General features: G+C 40.6%; 1 protein-coding gene across 1 annotated transcript in view; it reads left to right on the plus strand.

The window, feature by feature from the left end:
• Positions 1-4067: 4067 nt before the first annotated feature.
• LOC136866115 (nose resistant to fluoxetine protein 6) overlaps positions 4068-20543 on the plus strand; it is a 196728-nt gene continuing 180252 nt past the window's right edge. Inside the window, exons 1-2 of the mRNA XM_067142797.2 lie at positions 4068-4364; positions 15643-15870. Coding sequence (XP_066998898.2) covers positions 4076-4364; positions 15643-15870 — 517 coding nt within the window. The 5' untranslated portion in view covers positions 4068-4075. The remainder of the gene's footprint in view (positions 4365-15642; positions 15871-20543) is intronic.

A 20543-nucleotide genomic window follows, 5' to 3' on the forward strand; every position in this document is an offset into this window, starting at 1 on the left:
ATGAAAATTTCGGTAGTTTCTCGAGCACTGAAATGTTATCATCATCATCATCATCTGTTTACCCTCCAGGGTCGGCTTTTCCCTCGGACACAGCGAGGGATACCACCTCTACCGCCTCAAGGGCAGTGTCCTGGAGCTTCAGACTCTTGGTCGGGGATACAACTGGGGAGAATGACCAGTACCTCGCCCAGGCGGCCTCACCTGCTATGCTGAACAGGGGCCTTGCGGGGGAGGGGAAGATTGGAAGGGATAGACAAGGAAGAGGGAAGGAAGCGGCCGTGGCCTTATGTTAGGTACCATCCCGGCATTCGCCTGGAGGAGAAGTGGGAAACCACGGAAAACCACTTCCAGGATGGCTGAGGTGGGAATCGAACCCACCTCTACTCAGTTGACCTCCCGAGGCTGAGTGGACCCCGTTCCAGCCCTCATGCCACTTTTCAAATTTCGTGGCAGAGCCGGGAATCGAACCCGGGCCTCCGGGGGTGGCAGCTAATCACACTAACCACTACACCACAGAGGCGGACACTGAAATGTTATAATATAAATACATTAAAGAATGCAGTAGTCATTTGAAGTTATTATGAGAAAATACAGAATTTCACTGACTCGTGCTCTCTGGCCACTCTGTTCTCCTTCTTCTCTTTCTCCCCAGTCTTCCTGCAGATGTAGTTATTCATCAGGCATAGAAATTGTGTGCCAGTTTTGAATTCTTATAAGAATGCAGATTTTGTATTCTATATGCGGGTCGGTGATTTCCCTTCCAATGATGCAGTTTTGAGTTTGGTAAGAGGGGAGAGATTACGTAATTCGAGCCTAAACTGAATGTGAGGAAGTACCTAACGAGTGATGTTACCAATAAAAGGTCACGCAGTGAGACGAGGAAAGGGTTTTTCGGCACAAATATATTATGCACCATTAATCACTATTAATCATTTTCCTTAAATCTGGATTATAAGAAATTTTTCCGGAGAATTTTGTTTTCTTCGGGTATTTTGGTGTGTTGCAAAAATATCGGGAGATCTCCTGAAATTTCTGGAGACCTGGCAACACACTACTCGTAGCTCCGAAAGAGTACGTAAGCAGCATAGTTTGGGCTCTCTAAAGACTAGGCTGCATCCGGGAGATAGTAGGTTCGAATCCCACTGTCGACAGCCCTGAAGATGGTTTTCCGTGGTTTCCGATTTTCACACCAGGCAAATGCTAGGGCTGTACCTTAATTAAGGCCACGGCCGCTTCCTTCCAACTCCTAGGCCTTTCCTATCCCATCGTCGCCATAAGACCTATCTGTGTCGGTGCAACGTAAAGCCCCTAGCAAAAGAAAAAGACTAGGCACGATCGTTCGCCATTTTGGTTCTTATCTACTCTCCGTTGTTAAGGCCGTTGTCAGCTCTAACCTTATATATCTGTCTTTTTTCCCGATCTGTTCGTTAGCAAACAAGTAAATGCTAAATGACTTATTCTCGGTATTCAAAACGGTAACTTCAACATAAATTTTACATCATCATCATCATCATCATCATCTGTTTACCCTCCAGGGTCGGTTTTTCCCTCGGACTCAGCGAGGGATCCCACCTCTACCGCCTCAAGGGCAGTGTCCTGGAGCTTCAGACACTTGGTCGGGGGATACAACTGGGGAGAATGACCAGTACCTCGCCCAGGCGACCTCACCTGCTATGTGGAACAGGGGCCTTGTGGAGGGATGGGAAGAATGGAAGGGATAGACAAGGAAGAGGGAAGGAAGCGGCCGTGGCCTTAAGTTAGGTACCATCCCGGCATTCGCTTGGAGAAGTGGGAAACCACGGAAAACCACTTCCAGGATGGCTGAGGTGGGAATCGAACCCACCTCTACTCAGTTGACCTCCCGAGGCTGAGTGGACCCCGTTCCAGCCCTCATACCACTTTTCAAATTTTCGTGGCAGAGCCAGGAATCGAACCCGGACCTCCCGGGGTGGCAGCTAATCATGCTAACCACTACACCACAGAGGCGGACATAAATTTTACATCTCGTACATTATTGTATATTTTTCACTCGAAACGGCATTTGTAAAACCACTTTTCCTTTTAACGTACAGACCATATCCTTGCTGGAAAAGTTTGACACGAAACCGATGACGAATAAAATTATTTATTTATTTATTTAATTAATTAATTTATTAATTAATTTATTTATTTATTTAATGTTTTGTGGTTCGTTTTGGTCAACTAGGGACTAGGGGGCTCGTCTTACTCTCAGCTAGCGTCTTCCGCTTTTTCTTGGCCCAGTACGCTTTCAATTTCTGGCTGTGTTCCTGCTTCCTCCCATTCGTCCACTTAGGTCTGGTAGTCCCTGTACTCTTCTTACATGTGAGGGACAGTGGGAAGACTCCCTGTGGGATGGTGTTTCGCAAACTATGTTTCCGGTGCCATCAAATTAAATAAGTGACACCGTGAGGCTCTGTCATTCTTTAATAGTGAATTTTGAATTGGTAATCGGTCACAGTTTCACCAGGAAGACGAAGAAAAATATCCACCGATAAGAGAAAAGTTTCCATATATATAAGCCAAATACCACTCACGGATCACGAGATGTGGGAAAAGTCCAGGAAAGACAGGTTTGTTATTGACTGCCTCATTAACATTGTAATTTTATGAACTAGGATGTCTGAACCTGTCTTTCAAGTCTGTAAGAGGTTGACATGGTCATAAAGCAAACGAGTGGCTGTGCGGTTTGGGTCACGTAGCTGTCAGCTTGCTTTGGGGAGATAGTAGGTTCTAACCCCACTGTCGGCAGCCCTGAAAGTAATTTTCCCTCAGTTCTATTTTCACAGCAGGAAAATGCTGGGGCTATACCTTGATCAAGGCCACGGATGCTTCTTTCCCACTCTTAGCCCTTTCCTACTCCCATCGTCGCCATAAGACCTGTTTGTACCGGTGCAACGTAAAGCTATCTATAAATAATAATAATAATAATAATAATAATAATAATAATAAATGAGCTTCACAACAGGAGGGGAATCTGAATTTCTTTTAGACTAACATCATAATCACCGGACGAGTTGTCCGTGCGGTGAGGGTAGCGCAGCTGTGAGCTTGCATTCGGGAGATAGTGGGTTCGAACCTCACTGTCGGCAGCCCTGAAGGTAATTTTCCCTGGTTTCCTATTTTCACAGCAAGCATTTGCTGGGGCTATACCTTAATCAAGGCCACGGTTGCTTCTCTCCCACTCCTAGCCCTTTCCTACCCCCATCGCCGCCATAAGACATATCTGTGTCGGTGCGACGTAAAGCCAATTTAGAAATCACATGGGTGTTAAGGTAAGAGCATAGTTTAGAAAAATAACACGAATGAGTCAATCACTGGGCATAGGTATAAACATATCATTAGGTAAGATGTTTCTTCTATGCAGTTTATTCATCATCATCATCATCTGTTTACCCTCCAGGTTCGGTTTTTCCCTCGGACTTAGCGAGGGATCCCACCTCTACCGCCTCAAGGGCAGTGTCCTGGAGCGTCAGACTCTTGGTCGGGGGATACAACTGGGGAGTATGACCAGTACCTCGCCCAGGCGGCCTCACCTGCTATGCTGAACAGGGGCCTTGTGGAGGGATGGGAAGGTTGGAAGGGATAGGCAAGGAAGAGGGAAGGAAGTGGCCGTGGCCTTACGTTAGGTACCATCCCGGCATTCGCCTGGAGGAGAAGTGGGAAACCACGGAAAACCACTTCCAGGATGGCTGAGGTGGGAATCGAACCCACCTCTACTCAGTTGACCTCCCGAGGCTGAGTGGACCCCGTTCCAGCCCTCGTACCACTTTTCAAATTTCGTGGCAGAGCCGGGATTCGAACCCGGACCTCCCGGGGTGGCAGCTAATCATGCTAACCACTACACCACAGAGGCGGCTTATGCAGTTTATTGCCCGTCAAAAGGTGAAGTAGGTCTGTGGTAAAGATTTTTTATAGACTTAAATATATTAAAGAGAATACTGTTGGACAGCGAGCCATCTAAATAAAGATGTTGTTAGGTGGGCATGCGCTGGCCAGTGCCATACCAGGAGACAGGGATGGCTCACAGTGTCCTGTGTTGTGCAGTTCATTAAAGATGCTGGTCCATCAAAAGGACCTGCGGAAGATCGTAAGATCTCTAAACCCCTACCGTGTAATCGCGTGTTACGCGCTATTCTTCGTTGTGCGCGTGGATTGTGATACCAGTCGGGATATCATCACTAATACTGTTGTCATATCCGACGAGATCCTCCTCAGAAGTGTGTTAGAAGACAAGGCACTGACGCATGAGTTAAGTAATGTAGTGAAGTGTGAGAGTGTTCTGTCGGACGAGAGGACTCAACACCATCCCAAGGATGATTTTCCGATACCAAGTATAGAAAGAGGTGAGGCACTCTGAAATCTAGTGTGTGCATTTGTGTGACTGTGTAAGGGTTTGTGATTATATGAAAATAACGAAACATTCTTTTCAAGTAATTGTAACGTCGTACCAACTCAGACAGGCTTCTTGACGACGAGGGAATAGGAAAGGGTTAGAATTGTAAAGGAAGCGACCGTATCGATTTTTTAAAGAATTGCATTTGCCGGGTGTGAAAATGGGAAACCATGAAAAACCATCTTCGGGCTACGATAGTAGCGTTCGAATCCACAATCTCCCTAATACAATCTAAGAACTATACGGACCGAGCCACAGAGCCAGCTTTCTCGGTAAAATTCCCTGGCCTGGTCGGGAAGGAATTCCGGACGGCCTCGCTAACTCACAAACGTGGTATGCTGGAGGAGATGGGCGATAAGAAACCAGAATATAATAAGATTACTATGAGAGAATCTGCTGACCGTAGTGTGGGATTTTGGTATCAGGTAAGGTAAGGGTGTATTCTGCCCGAAGGCAGGTCCGAACCTCCGCAGAGGTGTACCTGAGCTGGAGTTTACCTACGATAGGATGGCCAGTTCCTTTCCGCTCCTTCATTCCCTCACACCCACCAACAGCACGTGGTAACTCATCCAAATCTTGACCACGCTGAATCTTGCTTAACTTCGGAGATCTCACGGGATCCGGTGTTTCAACACGGCTACGGCCGTTGGCTTGGTATCAGGGGTTAGTTGTTATAGGCAGTCAAAGGGTCTTATGTTGACAATCAGTCTGCGTTGAGAGTTATTGGTAGAAAGTTCTTTCTTCAAGGCGGAGACAAGGATTAGGCTAGGGTATTAACGTTTACTCGTTCTTCGTCTACCCGATTTTCAGATCCATATCTGGGTAAGACGTAGTGTTTGCAGTGCACTATGTCTCTTGGTATTGGCAAGAACAAAAACGTTGCTCTAATTGGATTCATATTCTTGTCTTTGATAATATCAAAGTGGCTGAGGTATGAGCAATGTTAGTATCACCATTCCTTACCAGCTAGTCCCTGTAATGAATGGTGTGAAAGTGCCGCTTGCAGCTGTTTCCTTTGTTAAGCCAGAGAATATTGTTGTAAAGCAAGACAACTGAGTGTATGGCACCAATTTCCTCAAGGTAGGTTCTGATCTGTCTCTATACGAGTGACTGTACGCATAACGTCAGACAACTTACTTCACAATTCAGTTTCCTGAATTATTTAGTGGTAAAACTTAACATTACTATTTTGATCTCGAATATCACGTAACACGCTCTACTCTACCTCCTACCAACGGTATCCCATGTCTGTCGTAAGAGGTGACCAGATGGTCTCCCAGAGTGTCTTGACTTGGGAGCGTGATTTGGCATTTTTTCCACTTAGGCGTGCCGGGCTCCTCACTTGCATCTTCCCTACCCGACCTCCCTTGGTCATCTCTTGTTTTTTTCGACCCCGTCGGTATTAGATTTGCTAATCCAGGGAGTCTTTCATTACCATGTCCTTCGTGGCCCTTATCTTTCTTTGGTCGATGCCTTCATTTTTTTAAGTGTCGGATCCCTTCAATTTTCTCCCTCTGATCAGTGTTAGCAGAGGACGATTTGCCAGTTGTACTTCCTCTTACCTCTCACCTTACAAGAGTGCCCATCATCCGTTGCCACTGATAAGAGATTGTCCCATTTCATATCATACTCGGATAAAATGGCGCGTAGTGTCCGATATATGTATTCTGCACGATTGAATTTATTAGAGATGATTCCAAGCAATTCTTCCACCAATCGAATACCATTAAAGAAACAGATATATACCATAGCTAAACGTAGTCAATCCTTTCTGAAGAGTCATCCAGAGCAGCACGCCTGTGTTGCCTTCGCCTTTTCTGTGGTAACTCATATCAAGCACTCTTGACATATCTGTTGAGTTGTTTCACCTTTCGGTTTCTTGCATCACTGTCAAGTGGAAATGGATGGTCGTAACTGGAATACTTACAGTTGAAGTGTCGCATTAAATCTCCACTCTTAATCTAAGCAACATTGTGAGTGGTCGGTTTTTCGTCTGTTCGTTCAGGCCAACCAAAGAAGAATTGTTGTTCCCATTCAGGCTTGAAGATGGACTTTTCAGAGATCACTTTACGAATCTTGTAGACATTCATTGCACAACAGCTCACTGAAATAATTGAAAACAACGAGTGAGCTGGCCGTGCGGTTAAGGGCGCGCAGCTGTGAGCTTGTATTTGGGAGATAGTGGGCTCGAACACCACTGTTGGCAGCCCTAAAGATGGTTTCCCGTGGTTTCCCATTTTCACACCAAACAAATGCTTGAGCTGTCCCTTAGTTAAGGCCACGGCTGCTTCCTTCTCAATCCTAGCACTTTCCTATCCCATCGTCGCCATAAGACCTATGTGTGTCGGTGCGACTTACACTGATGTACAAACAACGCGTTATTTTTTAAATTCATGTGCGAAACAAGCAACATCTAACTTCAAATTGAGGCAGGGAAGAGGCCGCAGACTATAGAAAAATCAAAATAAACACTCATTGTCAATTGTGGAAAAAATTATTTTCGGCCAGGACACATATAAATCCCTAATTACTCTCTAAGATGACGATAAATTGCATAAACCTGGGGACGGGATATGTAACCTAGTACAAAGATACTGTCTTCTATTATGCCTTTCAGTAGGTCAGTCTGCAAGCCTCTGTGAATTAACAAACCTCTTTTTGAAACAAGCTATGTGGCCTTGTTCAGTTCCGCAGACCTTTGCAAGGGAGTCTCGTCCGAGATCTGACTTCTTTCTGTTGATCGCTACTGCAAGCTCATTGCTCGCACAATTTCTGTCCAACCCTGCGAAATTACGTCAGTACCTTCAGAAAATCCTTCACAACACCTATATGCTCCTCAGAGAGCATTTCACCTACCCTATCGATGAAAAATGCTATTCGAAAACAGGCCCGCATACCGTGGGCAGCTAAATATTATTCTGTGCAAAGTTATCTTCGACCCCAGGAAAATTAATTTTGTACATGAAATATGAAAGAGCTAAGTCGATGAGATGTAAGTTACTAGACTAATTCGAGAAATGCAATTATGCTTTTCATTCGCACCCTCGATATTAAATATCCTGCTATATACCGAAGGGGTGAAATGTGGGTTGTAACTGTAGTTTAATATATTTAGTTTTAAGGAAGAGAATAAGAAGGCTGCGAAATGGGTGGGTGGTTCCCATATTGCTATTGGTTTTACGTCACACCGACTCAAACAAGGCATAAGATGATGATGTCTTAGGCAGGGCTCGGTCAGGAAAGGAAGTATGAAATGAAATGTCGTATGGCTTTTAGTGCCGGGATATCCCAGGACGGGTTCGGCTCGCCAGGTGCAGGTCTTTCTATTTGACTCCCGTAGGCGACCTGCGCGTCGTGATGCGGATGAAATGATGATGAAGACAACACATACACCCAGCCCCTGGGCCATTGGAATTAACCAATTAAGGTTAAAATCCCCGACCCGGCCGGGAATCGAACCCGGGACCCTCTGAACCGAAGGCCAGTACGCTGACCGTTCAGCCAACGAGTCGGACAGGAAAGGAAGTGACCGTGACCTTGTTTAAGCTACAGCCCCAGCCTTTCCTATAGTTCAAAATGGGAAACCATGGAGATCAATGGGAAACCATCTTCGGTGCTGCTCACAATGGAGTTTGAACCCAGTATCTCCTTGACGCAAGCTTACAGCTACAGATCCGTACCGATCAGCCAAGTAACTCGGTTTAATATATTTTACACTTTGTGTAGTCAACTGATGAGCTGTGTGCAATGCTGCAAGACAGCAGGACCTAGCCACAGACTTCTTAAGTTGACTTCAAACGTTCTTTATAAACTTCGACCTTGTGTCTCTTGGCACGCAGTAAATAGAACGAACACACATTCAGACTGGACCTGGGAATCTGTGTCATAATCGAGAACTTGAAAATGGCCATTCGCCTTCTAATAGTATATGTAGGTCAGTCGTGCCAAACAATGTCATCAAATGTGTTTTGTCACAACGTGCAGAATCAGTCAATCAATCAATCAATCAATCAATCAATCAATCAATACTGATCTGCATTTAGGGTAGTCGCCCAGGTGGCAGATTACCTATCTGTTGCTTTCCTAGCCTTTTCCTAAATGATTTCAAAGAAATTGGATATTTATTGAACATCTCCCTTGGTAAGTTATTCCAGTCCCTAACTCCCCTTCCTATAAATGAATATTCGCCCCAGTTTGTCCTCTTGAATTCCAACTTTATCTTCATATTGTGATCTTTCATACTTTGATAAACGCCATTCAAACTTATTCGTCTACTAATGTCATTCCACGCCATCTCTCCGCTGACAGCTCGGAACATACCACTTAGTCGAGCAGCTCTTCTTCCTTCTCTCAATTCTTCCCAACCCAAACATTGCAACATTTTTGTAACGCTACTCTTTTGTCGGAAATCACCCAGAACAAATCGAGCTGTTTTTCTTTCGATTTTTTCCAGTTCTTGAATCAGGTAATCCTGGTGAGGGTCCCATACATTGGAACCATACTCTAGTTGGGGTCTTACCAGAGACTTATATGTACTCTCCTTTACATCCTTACTACAACCCCTAAACACCCTCATAACCATGTGCAGAGATCTGTACCCTTTATTTACTATCCCATTTATGTGATTACCCCAATGAAGATCTTTCGTTATATTAACACCTAGATACTTACAATGATCCCCAAAAGGAACTTTCACCCCATCAACGCAGTAATTAAAACTGAGAGGACTTTTCCTATTTGTGAAACTCACAACCTGACTTTTAACCCCATTTATCACTATACCATTGCCTGCTGTCCATCTCACAACATTTTCGAGGTCACCATCGCAGTTGCTCACAATCTTGTAACTTATTTATTACTCTGTACAGAATAACGTCATCTGCAAAAAGCTTTATCTCTGATTTCACTTCTTTACTCATATCATTTATATATATAAGGAAACATAAAGGTCCAATAATACTGCCCTGAGGAATTCCCCTCTTAATTATTACAGGGTCAGATAAAGCTTCACCTACTCTAATTCTCTGAGATCTATTTTCTAGAAATATAGCAACTCATTTAGTCACTCTTTTGTCTAGTCCAATTGCACTCATTTTTGCCAGTAGTCTCCCATGATCCACCCTATCAAATGCTTTAGACAGGTCAATCGCGATACAGTCCATTTGACCTCCAGAATCCAAGATATCTGCTATATCTTGCTGGAATCCTACAAGTTGAGCTTCAGTGGAGTAACCTTTCCTAAAACCGAACTGCCTTCTATCGAACCGGTTATTCATTTCACAAACATGTCTAATATAATCAGAAAGAATGCATTCCTAAAGCTTACATACAATGCATGTCAAACTTACTAGCCTGTAATTTTCAGCTTTATGTCTGTCACCCTTTCCTTTATACACAGGGGCTACTATAGCAACTCTCCATTCATCTGGTATAGCTCCTCCGACCAAACAATAATCAAATAAGTACTTCAGATATGGTACTATATCCCAACCCATTGTCTTTAGTAAATCCCCAGAAATCTGATCAATTCCAGCCGCTTTTCTAGTTTTCAACTTTTGTATCTTATTGTAAATGTCATTGTGATCATATGTAAATTTTATTACTTCTTTGGCCTTAGTCTCCTCCTCTATCTCGAGAAGACTAATGCACGCTACCTGTCTAAATGCTACAGATCCCATATATGGTGCGGTATCTTTCACGTGAGTTTATACAGCTCTCAAAAATCAATTTTACAAACCAAAGTACACAGGGAACCGAATTCAGAGCCGTTTCTTTTTCTTATTTTTTTTCGTCCAACCGTCCATTATTGAACCCAGTATCTTAAATAATATGTTATTATGCGTTACCATTGAAGTCAAATATAGACAGGTTTCGAAATGTTGGTACTCAATATTCCTATCCTGAGTATACATCTGCTAGTTTACATACATGCATGCTTTAAAAATTATTTCATAAACTTCATTAAAAACCCGGGGGAGGGGGATCATGCTCCCATACTACAGTATACCAAAATAAAATTAATAACATGCACCTTGGCTATGATCACGGTATCAACGGTCAAATAAAACTACTGCACCATCACATACCCCAGTAAAACGCCGATCATTAGAAACAGTTCAAGCAAACACAAATAAAAGTAGATGATAACCAAATACATACAAAACCATGAGAAATTGTTAATAATAATAATAATAATAATAATAATAATGGTAATAATAATAATAATAATAATAATAATAATAATAATAATAATAATAGACGTTAAAAGGGGAGAAGACTAGTTTGGATTCAGGGGTAGAGCTGCGACAGGAGATGTGATTGACCTCCATGATTGATTGTAGAGCGAATTTTGGAGTTGCATCGGGAAATGTATGGAGTTTTCATGGACTGGGAAAAATCATTCAACAAAGTGGATTGGTGCATACTAATACTGGAAAACACTGGAATCGATTGGAAGGAGAGAAGATTGATAGAAGAGCCTTATACAGGACAGAGAGTGGTGGTCAATCAATCAATACTGATCTGCATTTAGGGTACCGGTAGTCGCCCAGGTGGCAGATTCCCTATCTGTTGTTTTCCTAGCCTTTTCCTAAATGATTTCAAAGAAATTGGAAATTTATTGAACGTCTCCCTTGGTAAGTTATTCCAATCCCTAACTCCCCTTCCTATAAATGAATATTCGCCCCAGTTTGTCCTCTTGAATTCCAACTTTATCTTCATATTGTGATCTTTCCTACTTTTATAAACGCCACTCAAACTTATTCGTCTACTAATGTCATTCCACGCCATCTCTCCGATGACAGCTCGGAACATACCACTTATTCGAGCAGCTCTTCTTCTTTCTCTCAATTCTTCCCAACCCAAACTTTGCAACATTTTTGTAACGCTACTGTTTTGTCGGAAATCACCCAGAACAAATCGAGCTGTTTTTTTTGTTTTTTGTTTTTTTGGATTTTTTCCAGTTCTTGAATCAGGTAATCCTGGTGAGGGTTCCATACACTGGAGCCATACTCTAGTTGGGGTCTAGAGTACAAGAAGGCAAAGAAGCAGAAGAGTTTAGAATTGGAAGAGCTGCACGTCAGGTATGCTTCATGTCACCGAAACTCTTCACTATTATACCTGGAGAAGCTGATAGAAAGCTCCCTACAGAATCCCTAGTGATGGTTTCAGCAACGGAAGAAGGTTGCAGAGGATGCTGGAGAATATCGTGAGAGCCACAAAGGATTATGAAGTGACTACATATAGGCAAGGCAAGAGTGATAAAAACTGAACCAGAGAAAGAGTCTATGGATATTTTGGTAGAAGCGAAAATAGTGGAACGAGCAGTGTCATTCAGATATTTTGTAAGTCAGGTGATGCAGAACGGCAGGTATGTAGAAGAATAATGAGTAAAGTTGCTTTTTGAAAGGTGAAATGGTTTGGCAAGTTTTTTTTTTTTTTTTTTTTTTTTTTTTAGTGCCAGATTTCCTATAAGTTCTTCACCTAATTTTTTCTTAATTGATTTCAAAGGAGTACGAAATTTCAGCATTAAAGTTTCTTGTGGTTTCATATGTAGTGCAGAGAAGTGTTTTAGTTGAGTCGAGAACCTAAATGTGCACTCAACCGCACAAAAATTGGCCGAATTTAATTTCATACACTCGCAAAACGCGAGGATTTTCGGAAACTGTAGATAGCCGGTGGCCGAAGAGATGATACTTGCAATCCTGCATACTTTTCCTCTTAACAAGTTGCTTTACGTTCCACCGGCACAGATAGGTCTTATGACGACGAAGGGATAGCAGATGGCTAGGAGTGGGAAGGAAGAGGCCGTGGCCTTAATTAAGGTACAGCCCAAGCATTTTCCTGGCGAAAAATTTGGAAACCTCGGAAAGCCATCTTCAGGACTGTCGACAGTGGGGTTTGAACCCACTATTTCCCGAATGCAAGCTGACAGCTTGGCGCCCCTAACTGCATGGCCAACTCGCTCGCTGCACAAGCTGTTCATAATATTTCAAACGATATTTCATACGTAATTCCAAACTAAACACTATAAGCAAAAATGATTTTATTACTACTAATATGTAGATCTGAATGTTGGTTTGATTGTCCATCTATTTTTATTTACGAGAAAAATACTTGCCCAATCAAGCCCAATTATTTGGCAAGTGTGTAGCTGGTTCCCTTGATTAACATGTAATGATTGTATTGGCTTTACGTCCCACTAACTATTTTACGGTTTTCGGAGACGCCGAGATGCCGGAATTTAGTCCCACAGGAATTCCTGTACGTGCCAATAAATCTACCGATACGAGGCTGACGTATTGAGCACTTTAACATTATTATTATTATTATTATTATTATTATTATTATTATTATTATTATTATTATTATTATTATTATTATTATTATTATTATTATTATTATTATTATTATTGGAGTACTTCAGATAGAAATATAGTGAAATTTATACTCTACAGTGGACGAAATTTGTACCGTATGCTGTTCACCGAATGTTTAACTAAATAGCGAATCTCAATACCATGTCATTTGCTTGTCAATTCTTAGAAATAGATAGTATTTTAAATGTTATTTTACAAGTTGTCATTACTACACTGTAATTCTATGGCTGAATAACTATGAAGTTTTGAAATCGCCATAGGTTTTATATTTGAGGTAACTGAAGTAAATTTTGTACACAAATTCATAACGAGTTAAGCAATGCTGGTGATGCTTTCTGACTTTGATTGCTATTTTAGCTTTTTAGCCAATTTTCATTGTTTTATTTATCACACTATTCAGGTAATTTTTTTTAAACCTAAGGAGATACCACGTCGAAAATTTGTACCCATACATACAGTAGTTTATGATATCAAACCTTTATTAGCTGGACAAGGACCATGAAGAAAAGTGCTGAGGATCATGAAGATGAGGAAGAATATAGTTACAGTATGAAGGATATTCGAACTTCCCACCCCATAAACTTTTCACTGGCCAGATGACATAATTTCTTTACTCAACAATGACAAATACTATATTATTATTATTCCTTTAGTTTTCTTCTATTTTCTTGAATACTTTACCAAGAATTGCCATTCCTGCTACCCACCTTACTATTCAATGTTAGTGTAATAAAGATTATGTCACTATTTTCACAAGAAAAGGATGCTAGGTATCCAAAAGCAAACGGAATACTAGGTATCCACAAACAACCACTCACGTTACACAGATCGAATCACGACTCGTACGGAATTAGTAAACATTAGAGCCATTCTGAATTATACAACCATAGACGTACTTAGCCATGGGCCTTATGGGCCCGAGACCAGGGCGGAAAATTTATGGGGCGGCAAACGTGAAAAAAAAATCTAATAGTTTGAAAACGAGTGTTTAGAATGCGGACATTTTCACAGTATTCAAAAGCGAAAACTCCCGATATGAATTTTCGTTCCACTTACGTGAAAGCTGCCGGTAAAAATATTATAAATACCTCTACAATGTTGAAAAACAGTCCCCTCAGTTCAGCGTATGAGTATCAAGGTGACTTCGGGCTGTAACTTAGTGAAACGGGCGGCGAAACTACGCCACTTGGAAACAACCACGTGGTGTTGAGTAAATCGGCATGACCGCTGATTTCCCACTATACCAAGAGTTCCGGAGAAGTCCGTGAATTTGTAAACCATTTGTATTCATTTTGTGAGAGTTCAAGTGTTTTTCGTGTTGCGTACACAACATGCATGGTCGAAAATGATTACCGTTAAGGGAGCAAATTATTGTAAATTAGCAGAAGAGCAGGAAATATGAACTGTTCTCTCAAATACAAAAATTAGACTTGTTTTTCCACAGCATCCAAACTACAACTCAAAAACTTCCTATCACGCAATGACGAAAGTACAAATAATAGTACCGTACCGGCAAAGAAAATTTTGATGAGTGTACGCCCACTTTTAGTTGCGTTTCCATTGGTCTGCGGTTGTAACAGTAAATGAAAATTATGATGACTATCTACTGTAGTAAAGGAAGTCATTTTTAAACCAAACGATTAACCCTTACTTTTGCTTCCGAATAATTTTACTAGAGACTACTTTGCTGAAAGTGGAGCGAAACAGAATCAGGACAAGTTCTGTAATTCTATGCGCATCTATCCAGACAACAATTAGAGATTTATGGCAAAAGTGTTGTTTGAAAGCAAGCTTTAAGACAGAGACGTGATGAAACGTGAATATCTGGTTAATTGCTGCAACCAACGATCTGTTTATGTGCTCCTTGCAAACTTTTTTTGGTGGTGGTGGTGGGGGGGGGGGGGAATCCCAACTTGCAACAACTGGCTTCAATGATTGGAAACACGGAAATCAGTGGATAATGGAGCATGATAATTTCCACTCTCAACGTGATTACATGGTAATATTTAAAAGACGGTGTAGTGAATTGTGCTGAATTGACAGCCGTCTGCTCTCTCAGTTGGAACTATTATTATTGTTATTATTTAATGATATTAATGTTTGATATTTTACCTTGAAGTCACTATACTGTCTCACTTTATTCATTATGTAAAAATAATAGTAATTGTAATTTTATCTTTTCAACTTTAAGGAGCGGGTGAGGGGATTGTTTGGGCTCAGGGACTTTCCAGTAGTTAAATTCGGCCCTGGTTGCAACATATCAGATTGCCTGTCAAAATTCTTCTGAATACTCAACAGAGGAAAATGTATTTGACAGAACACGGGGCGAGGTTCATGCAAGACCTCGAACTTTCGATTAGTTAACCCATTAATAATTTCAGTTCAAACATGAAATGTTGGAATGTGTACTCCGAATAAAGATTATTTTAACAAATTCTTACAGAATTTCCTGCCATCGTCCCCTCTTAAGTTCTGTGTATATGTTCCAGTATTTAAAGCATTTTGCCTTGATAGTGCTGTATGATAACACCTATTTCGTAGAAAGTCGTAGGATATGCATGAAATGTAATTCTCCATAGAACTCATTACTCTGTCAATTCAGGAAAGTGTTGTTTCACAGATAAAAGTTTGAACTGTTGTTAACAATGATTATCGATCATTTTTGACAGTTCTATTTAATTTTTCCTTTTTCATGTTCATAATTTTTTTTTTGGATTTATAGACTATTATGCCCTTATTTTATGTAAAAGTGTATTTAGATTTGTTTGTTAGACATTTCATCGAGCTGATTGACAACTCTTTTCCAATCTAAATGTTGTGTAATAAATAATGTCGTTTCTGTCTTTACAGAGTACGAAAGCATCGAGGATGGTGAATCAAAAGAGGTATACAAGTCACCATGCTGTGACAACTGCAAAAAATATCATGAGGTATCCGACGCCGTACCGTATGATAATCTACTAACTCCAATACCTGTGTTCTCCCTAACGTCGAGCAGTATACATAATGGATCATGTAGGAAACACAGCCGTATCTTTCTCCACCAGTTGAAAAGATATCGAATGTGGGCTCTACAGAGTAAGTACTCAACTTCATAATAGAACAAAGTGTTTTATTGTTGTTGCTGTGTGGTATAACATACATTCATATTAATATTACCAAATAAGTTACCAGGTCGTCGATGACGGGTTATAGAACGACTTACAACCATAGTTGCCTGGCTTGGTTAACATTTATTTTCTTCTAAGTCTTCGTGTAATTTATTTATTTATTTATTTATTTATTTATTTATTTATTTATTTATTTATTTATTTATTTATTTATTTATTTATTTATTTATTTATTTATTTTTGCATTTTCGTTTATTTCAATAGCCTTGTACATTATTATCCCAATCGGGAGTGTCTCATGACCATGCTGCTCTTATTGAGGCTATCTGAAAACAATAACCATAACCTTTTTCATTTAACTCATTACCATGGCGGCTAAATGATAGTTACAAGTCAGTGACGCTCACCGCTTATAGACATAACAATCAAAAAGAAATCATTCAGTTCTCCGTTAACATAGCATTATATTATGCCTTTTCCTTTCAACTCCCGTTATGTGAACTTTAAAAATAGAGTTTACATTTGCATTAATTGCTAATAACTCCATTATTATTCCTCGAACAGTAAAAATACAAAAACATAAAAGATGGAAAATTATGCTTTGCACACTTTGAATTTGTACAGTGTTTTGATATAGCAAACTTTTTTAACAACTAGTTTTACGTCACACCGACAGAGATAGGTCTTATGGCGACGATGGGAGAGGAAAAGCCTAGGAGTGGGAAGGAAGCGGCCGTAGCCTTAATTAAGATACAGTCCCAGCATTTGCCTGGTGTGAAAATGGGAAACCACGCCGCACGCCAACTCGCCCGGTTATAGCAAACAACGGTGAAACTGTATATTTCACTACCTTCCTAACTAGCCTTTTCTCATCCTCGCGTGGTTGAAACTTCGACGTGCAACGTTAAACCACTAGCATAATTGTAATCAACGTGCTGAAAATCCTATTGCATTATGTTATATTATTCAGGAGATCAAAACGGCCACAACGCTTGAGCGAGTGATGTCAGCGTTTGAGAGCCGCCTCCTGCGCGCTATTAGTAGGTGTAGTAGAATCAGACAATGCAACTGTTGGTTCGGCATATTTAACTACTGTAAACTATACCTACGTAAAAATATAGTTTACTGTGTTATCACAGATTCCCCAATCGAAAAAATATCGATATATATATATATAAAGTTAGTCACGCTAATTTCTCAGCAGCCCGACATAGTTTCGAATGGTTTACACAGTTCAATAGAGCAGGACAATGAACTATCGATTAAATACAAAACAGAACTCCTGGAACAAAATTGAGAACGTGTGTTAAAAAATATTTTGTACCCGCGCTAAATATGAAGGGAATGAAATATGTTCCTGTTGCAAAGTGTGCATTCCTCCCAAAAGATGACCTGCAACTTGTATTATGTTACATTTATATCCTAACTAGCTGATGTACCCGTGTTTCGCTGCGGAATTCTCAGAAAGACTGCCTTTGTGGTTTTCCTAACATAAAAACATTCCATCAAATGAAAATCCGCACATTTTCTCCCTTTTAATGAACAGTACTACGGTGCCAATCTAACAGTCCAAAGTTCCAGAGCTGGAGTGACCAACCCGCAGATTGCCGTGAACACCCCTCTGCCATTTTTCCGTTAAACATGCACACTGCTTATTCCAATCTGTGCCTCAGAGTAGGGATGAAAATAGCTCGAATGCTAAGATGAACCAGTGTATTACGTACCAGTAGTATCAGAAAATGTATGAACCAGAGGAATGGCATGCTAAAGAATAAAGTTATCTAACTCCCCATCTACTGCCCGTCAATATTCAGGCAGACTGTTACACTCGGTAAGACCGGGCGAGTTGGCCGTGTGGTTAGGGGCGCGCAACTGTGAGCTTGCATCCGGGAGATAGTGGATTCGTTCCCCACCTTCGGCAGTCCTGAAAGTGGTATTCCATGGTTTCCCACTTTTACACCAGGAAAATGCTGAGGCTGTACCTTAATTCAGGCCAAGGCTGGTTCCTTCACACTCTTAGCCCTTTCCTATACCATCGTCGCCATAAGACCTATCCGTGTCGGTTCGACTTAATCTAAATGAAAAACTCGGTACGCAGCAGTAATCCTATCTATCGGAGATGAGTTGCAACAGAAGACACAAAGCACATCACAACAAACAATGGTCAATGTAATGTTATTGTTGATAAATGTGATGGGCCTTGTATTCAACCCTTTAAGGCCCTTCGAAGGATACCTACCTCCCTTACCTATCAACAATCGGATGAGATCTTTCTCTTGGGTTGCTTACGGATTTTTCGTCACTTGCGTAGGTAAGAGGTGGGTTTCAGTAATTTAAAACTAATGTCTACAATGACTGAACTTGACGACTGTTTAACTTAATAGTTTAGGTTTATTGACCATTTGAAACGAAATCTGAAAAACGTGTGACATTTCACAACAGCTGATCAACGAACTCATACATGTCCATTAGTAACAAACTAATAGTACAGCGATGATGAGAGACGCTGGCTTTGGAGAAATTAACTCAATTACCTGAGGGGCATACTTATTAGAAACCACCGTCTTAATTTAAGAATAAAATAAAGAAAGTCTGGAGATCCCTGAGATCGGCTTCCGCATTAGACTGCATGTACCACCATAATGATTCGTGATAATCCAGTCCCCGTAACACGAGCTCTGAACTCTTGGTATAATTAAGGCTGTCCAATCGGTAGGTGCCACACTGGTTGTACGGCATGGACACTTAATTGAATCGATGTGATGACTATGTCATGGACCGACATGTAGCTCTGTTATTTACGTTAAAGTCATTGTGGATGATGACTGCAAGAAGAATGATGCTATAATGGCAAATGGCCCTAATCTAAATCACTGAGGTTGATGACCCCATGACCATCCAAATTTCTAGCCTGAAGGCTGAACACAATTAAGTTAAAGTAGTTGATGAACAAGGTTTCCACATTAGTAAATCCCCAGCACATCTATTGCTCAACAAATCAAAATAATAAAAAAACAGCAAACGCTCACACTTGTGGCAGTAAAGTCCCTCGCTATCGGACTTTCCCCCTTAATCGTTATGTTAATAAGTTGAATTTTCCCAACAAATAAAACTAAGATTTCCAGAACACATTTTCAAGTTAGTCACTTGATTTTAAGCTAATTCTCAAAATATGGTTTCACTGTATTTAATAAATTAATAAATGAAGTAATCTCATGATCCTAATTAACAACAAATGTATCTATCCCGGACGAAGTGGTTTCTTTAAACTCCCTAACTGTTTCAATTAAATTTACATTATCACTTGGATATGTTTACCAGAAACATTCCCTTAAAAGAAAATATTTATCTCTGTATATTCTCACGATTTCTTGTTTCGCAACTGTAATACGAAAGACATGGTCATAACTACCGGTACCATTTGTTTATTTCATTACGTCACTCAAAACGTTTACGTTATAACACTAATAATTATCGAGACACTAGCTTGGATAATCCTAACCTTAAATCCTATAATGTACATAAATTACAAGAAACGCAAAATAAAACAACCCATGTTAAACTTTTGTAACGCCCACGGTTATCCCTTGGACTAATTCCGGCACCTCCTTCCGATAAGATTTCAGCTGATTAGACTCAAGTGTCGTAATGTACCACACCCAAATTCTAGGGTGGATGAACTACTTTACCACCATGTGCTCTACAGGCAATACTTCATACCACACGAACCTAGACTTGTATCTTGGAAACCAACAACAACAAAAACAACACCTGATCCATCACTAACTCTAAGGATTGACAAGCTATAGTGACATTCAAATAAAATAATCGCAGGCCCTTGGACAATCCTCAACAACACGAAGCAACATTACTATAGATTTTCTAATTTTGGCACCCCTGAAAATGGCTATTTACAACATAACACAACATCGTCTCATTTCCGTCACACCTATAATGAACCTAAAGTTCTCTACCTAACGATTCTCTTATTGAGTAATGAAATCTATTTCCAAACATTTATTATAAATGACAAAATCTCAGTTACAATTCCGTTCTGACAAATGAACTGGCTCGCTCGCCGAAACAGGTGGTCGCTCTACCTGGAAAGAAGACCCCTCTCGTCGCCTCTATGAAAGTAAACACGTTATATCTATGAACTGTATCAAAATGAAATCTTACCTCGTCGGCAACCAATACAGAATATGCGAAACATTTTTAAACGTCACTTGAAATGATCCTAGCCACCACGTCCTACGGTTACACGTGGGATCCTAACTATGGAATTACCCTATTCCCATACCATTAAAATACACAAATAAATCCTCGGGTTACCTACAATGAAAATCCCGGCAAGAAATCACTTCAACACTAAACGATTTCAACCACCTGAGCCATATTTCCTCCCAACCCTGCAAGACTTGAGCCACTTGCTACCTCAAATTCTCTACACGACAATAATACGGAATACGTCTTTTACGCGATCCACTATGCTGTTACATAAAACAATCTGTGGCAAACTAACCATCACTCCTCGCATATCTGAGTCAGATAACAAAATATTTCAAAACTGAAAATCACAACTTGACTTACAGAATTTTACCGTTATTTTCTCCTCACCATTTCTACACATATTTTAATACA

This window comes from Anabrus simplex, chromosome 3, assembly GCF_040414725.1.
Source record: "Anabrus simplex isolate iqAnaSimp1 chromosome 3, ASM4041472v1, whole genome shotgun sequence".
Classification (NCBI taxonomy): Eukaryota; Metazoa; Arthropoda; class Insecta; order Orthoptera; family Tettigoniidae; genus Anabrus; species Anabrus simplex.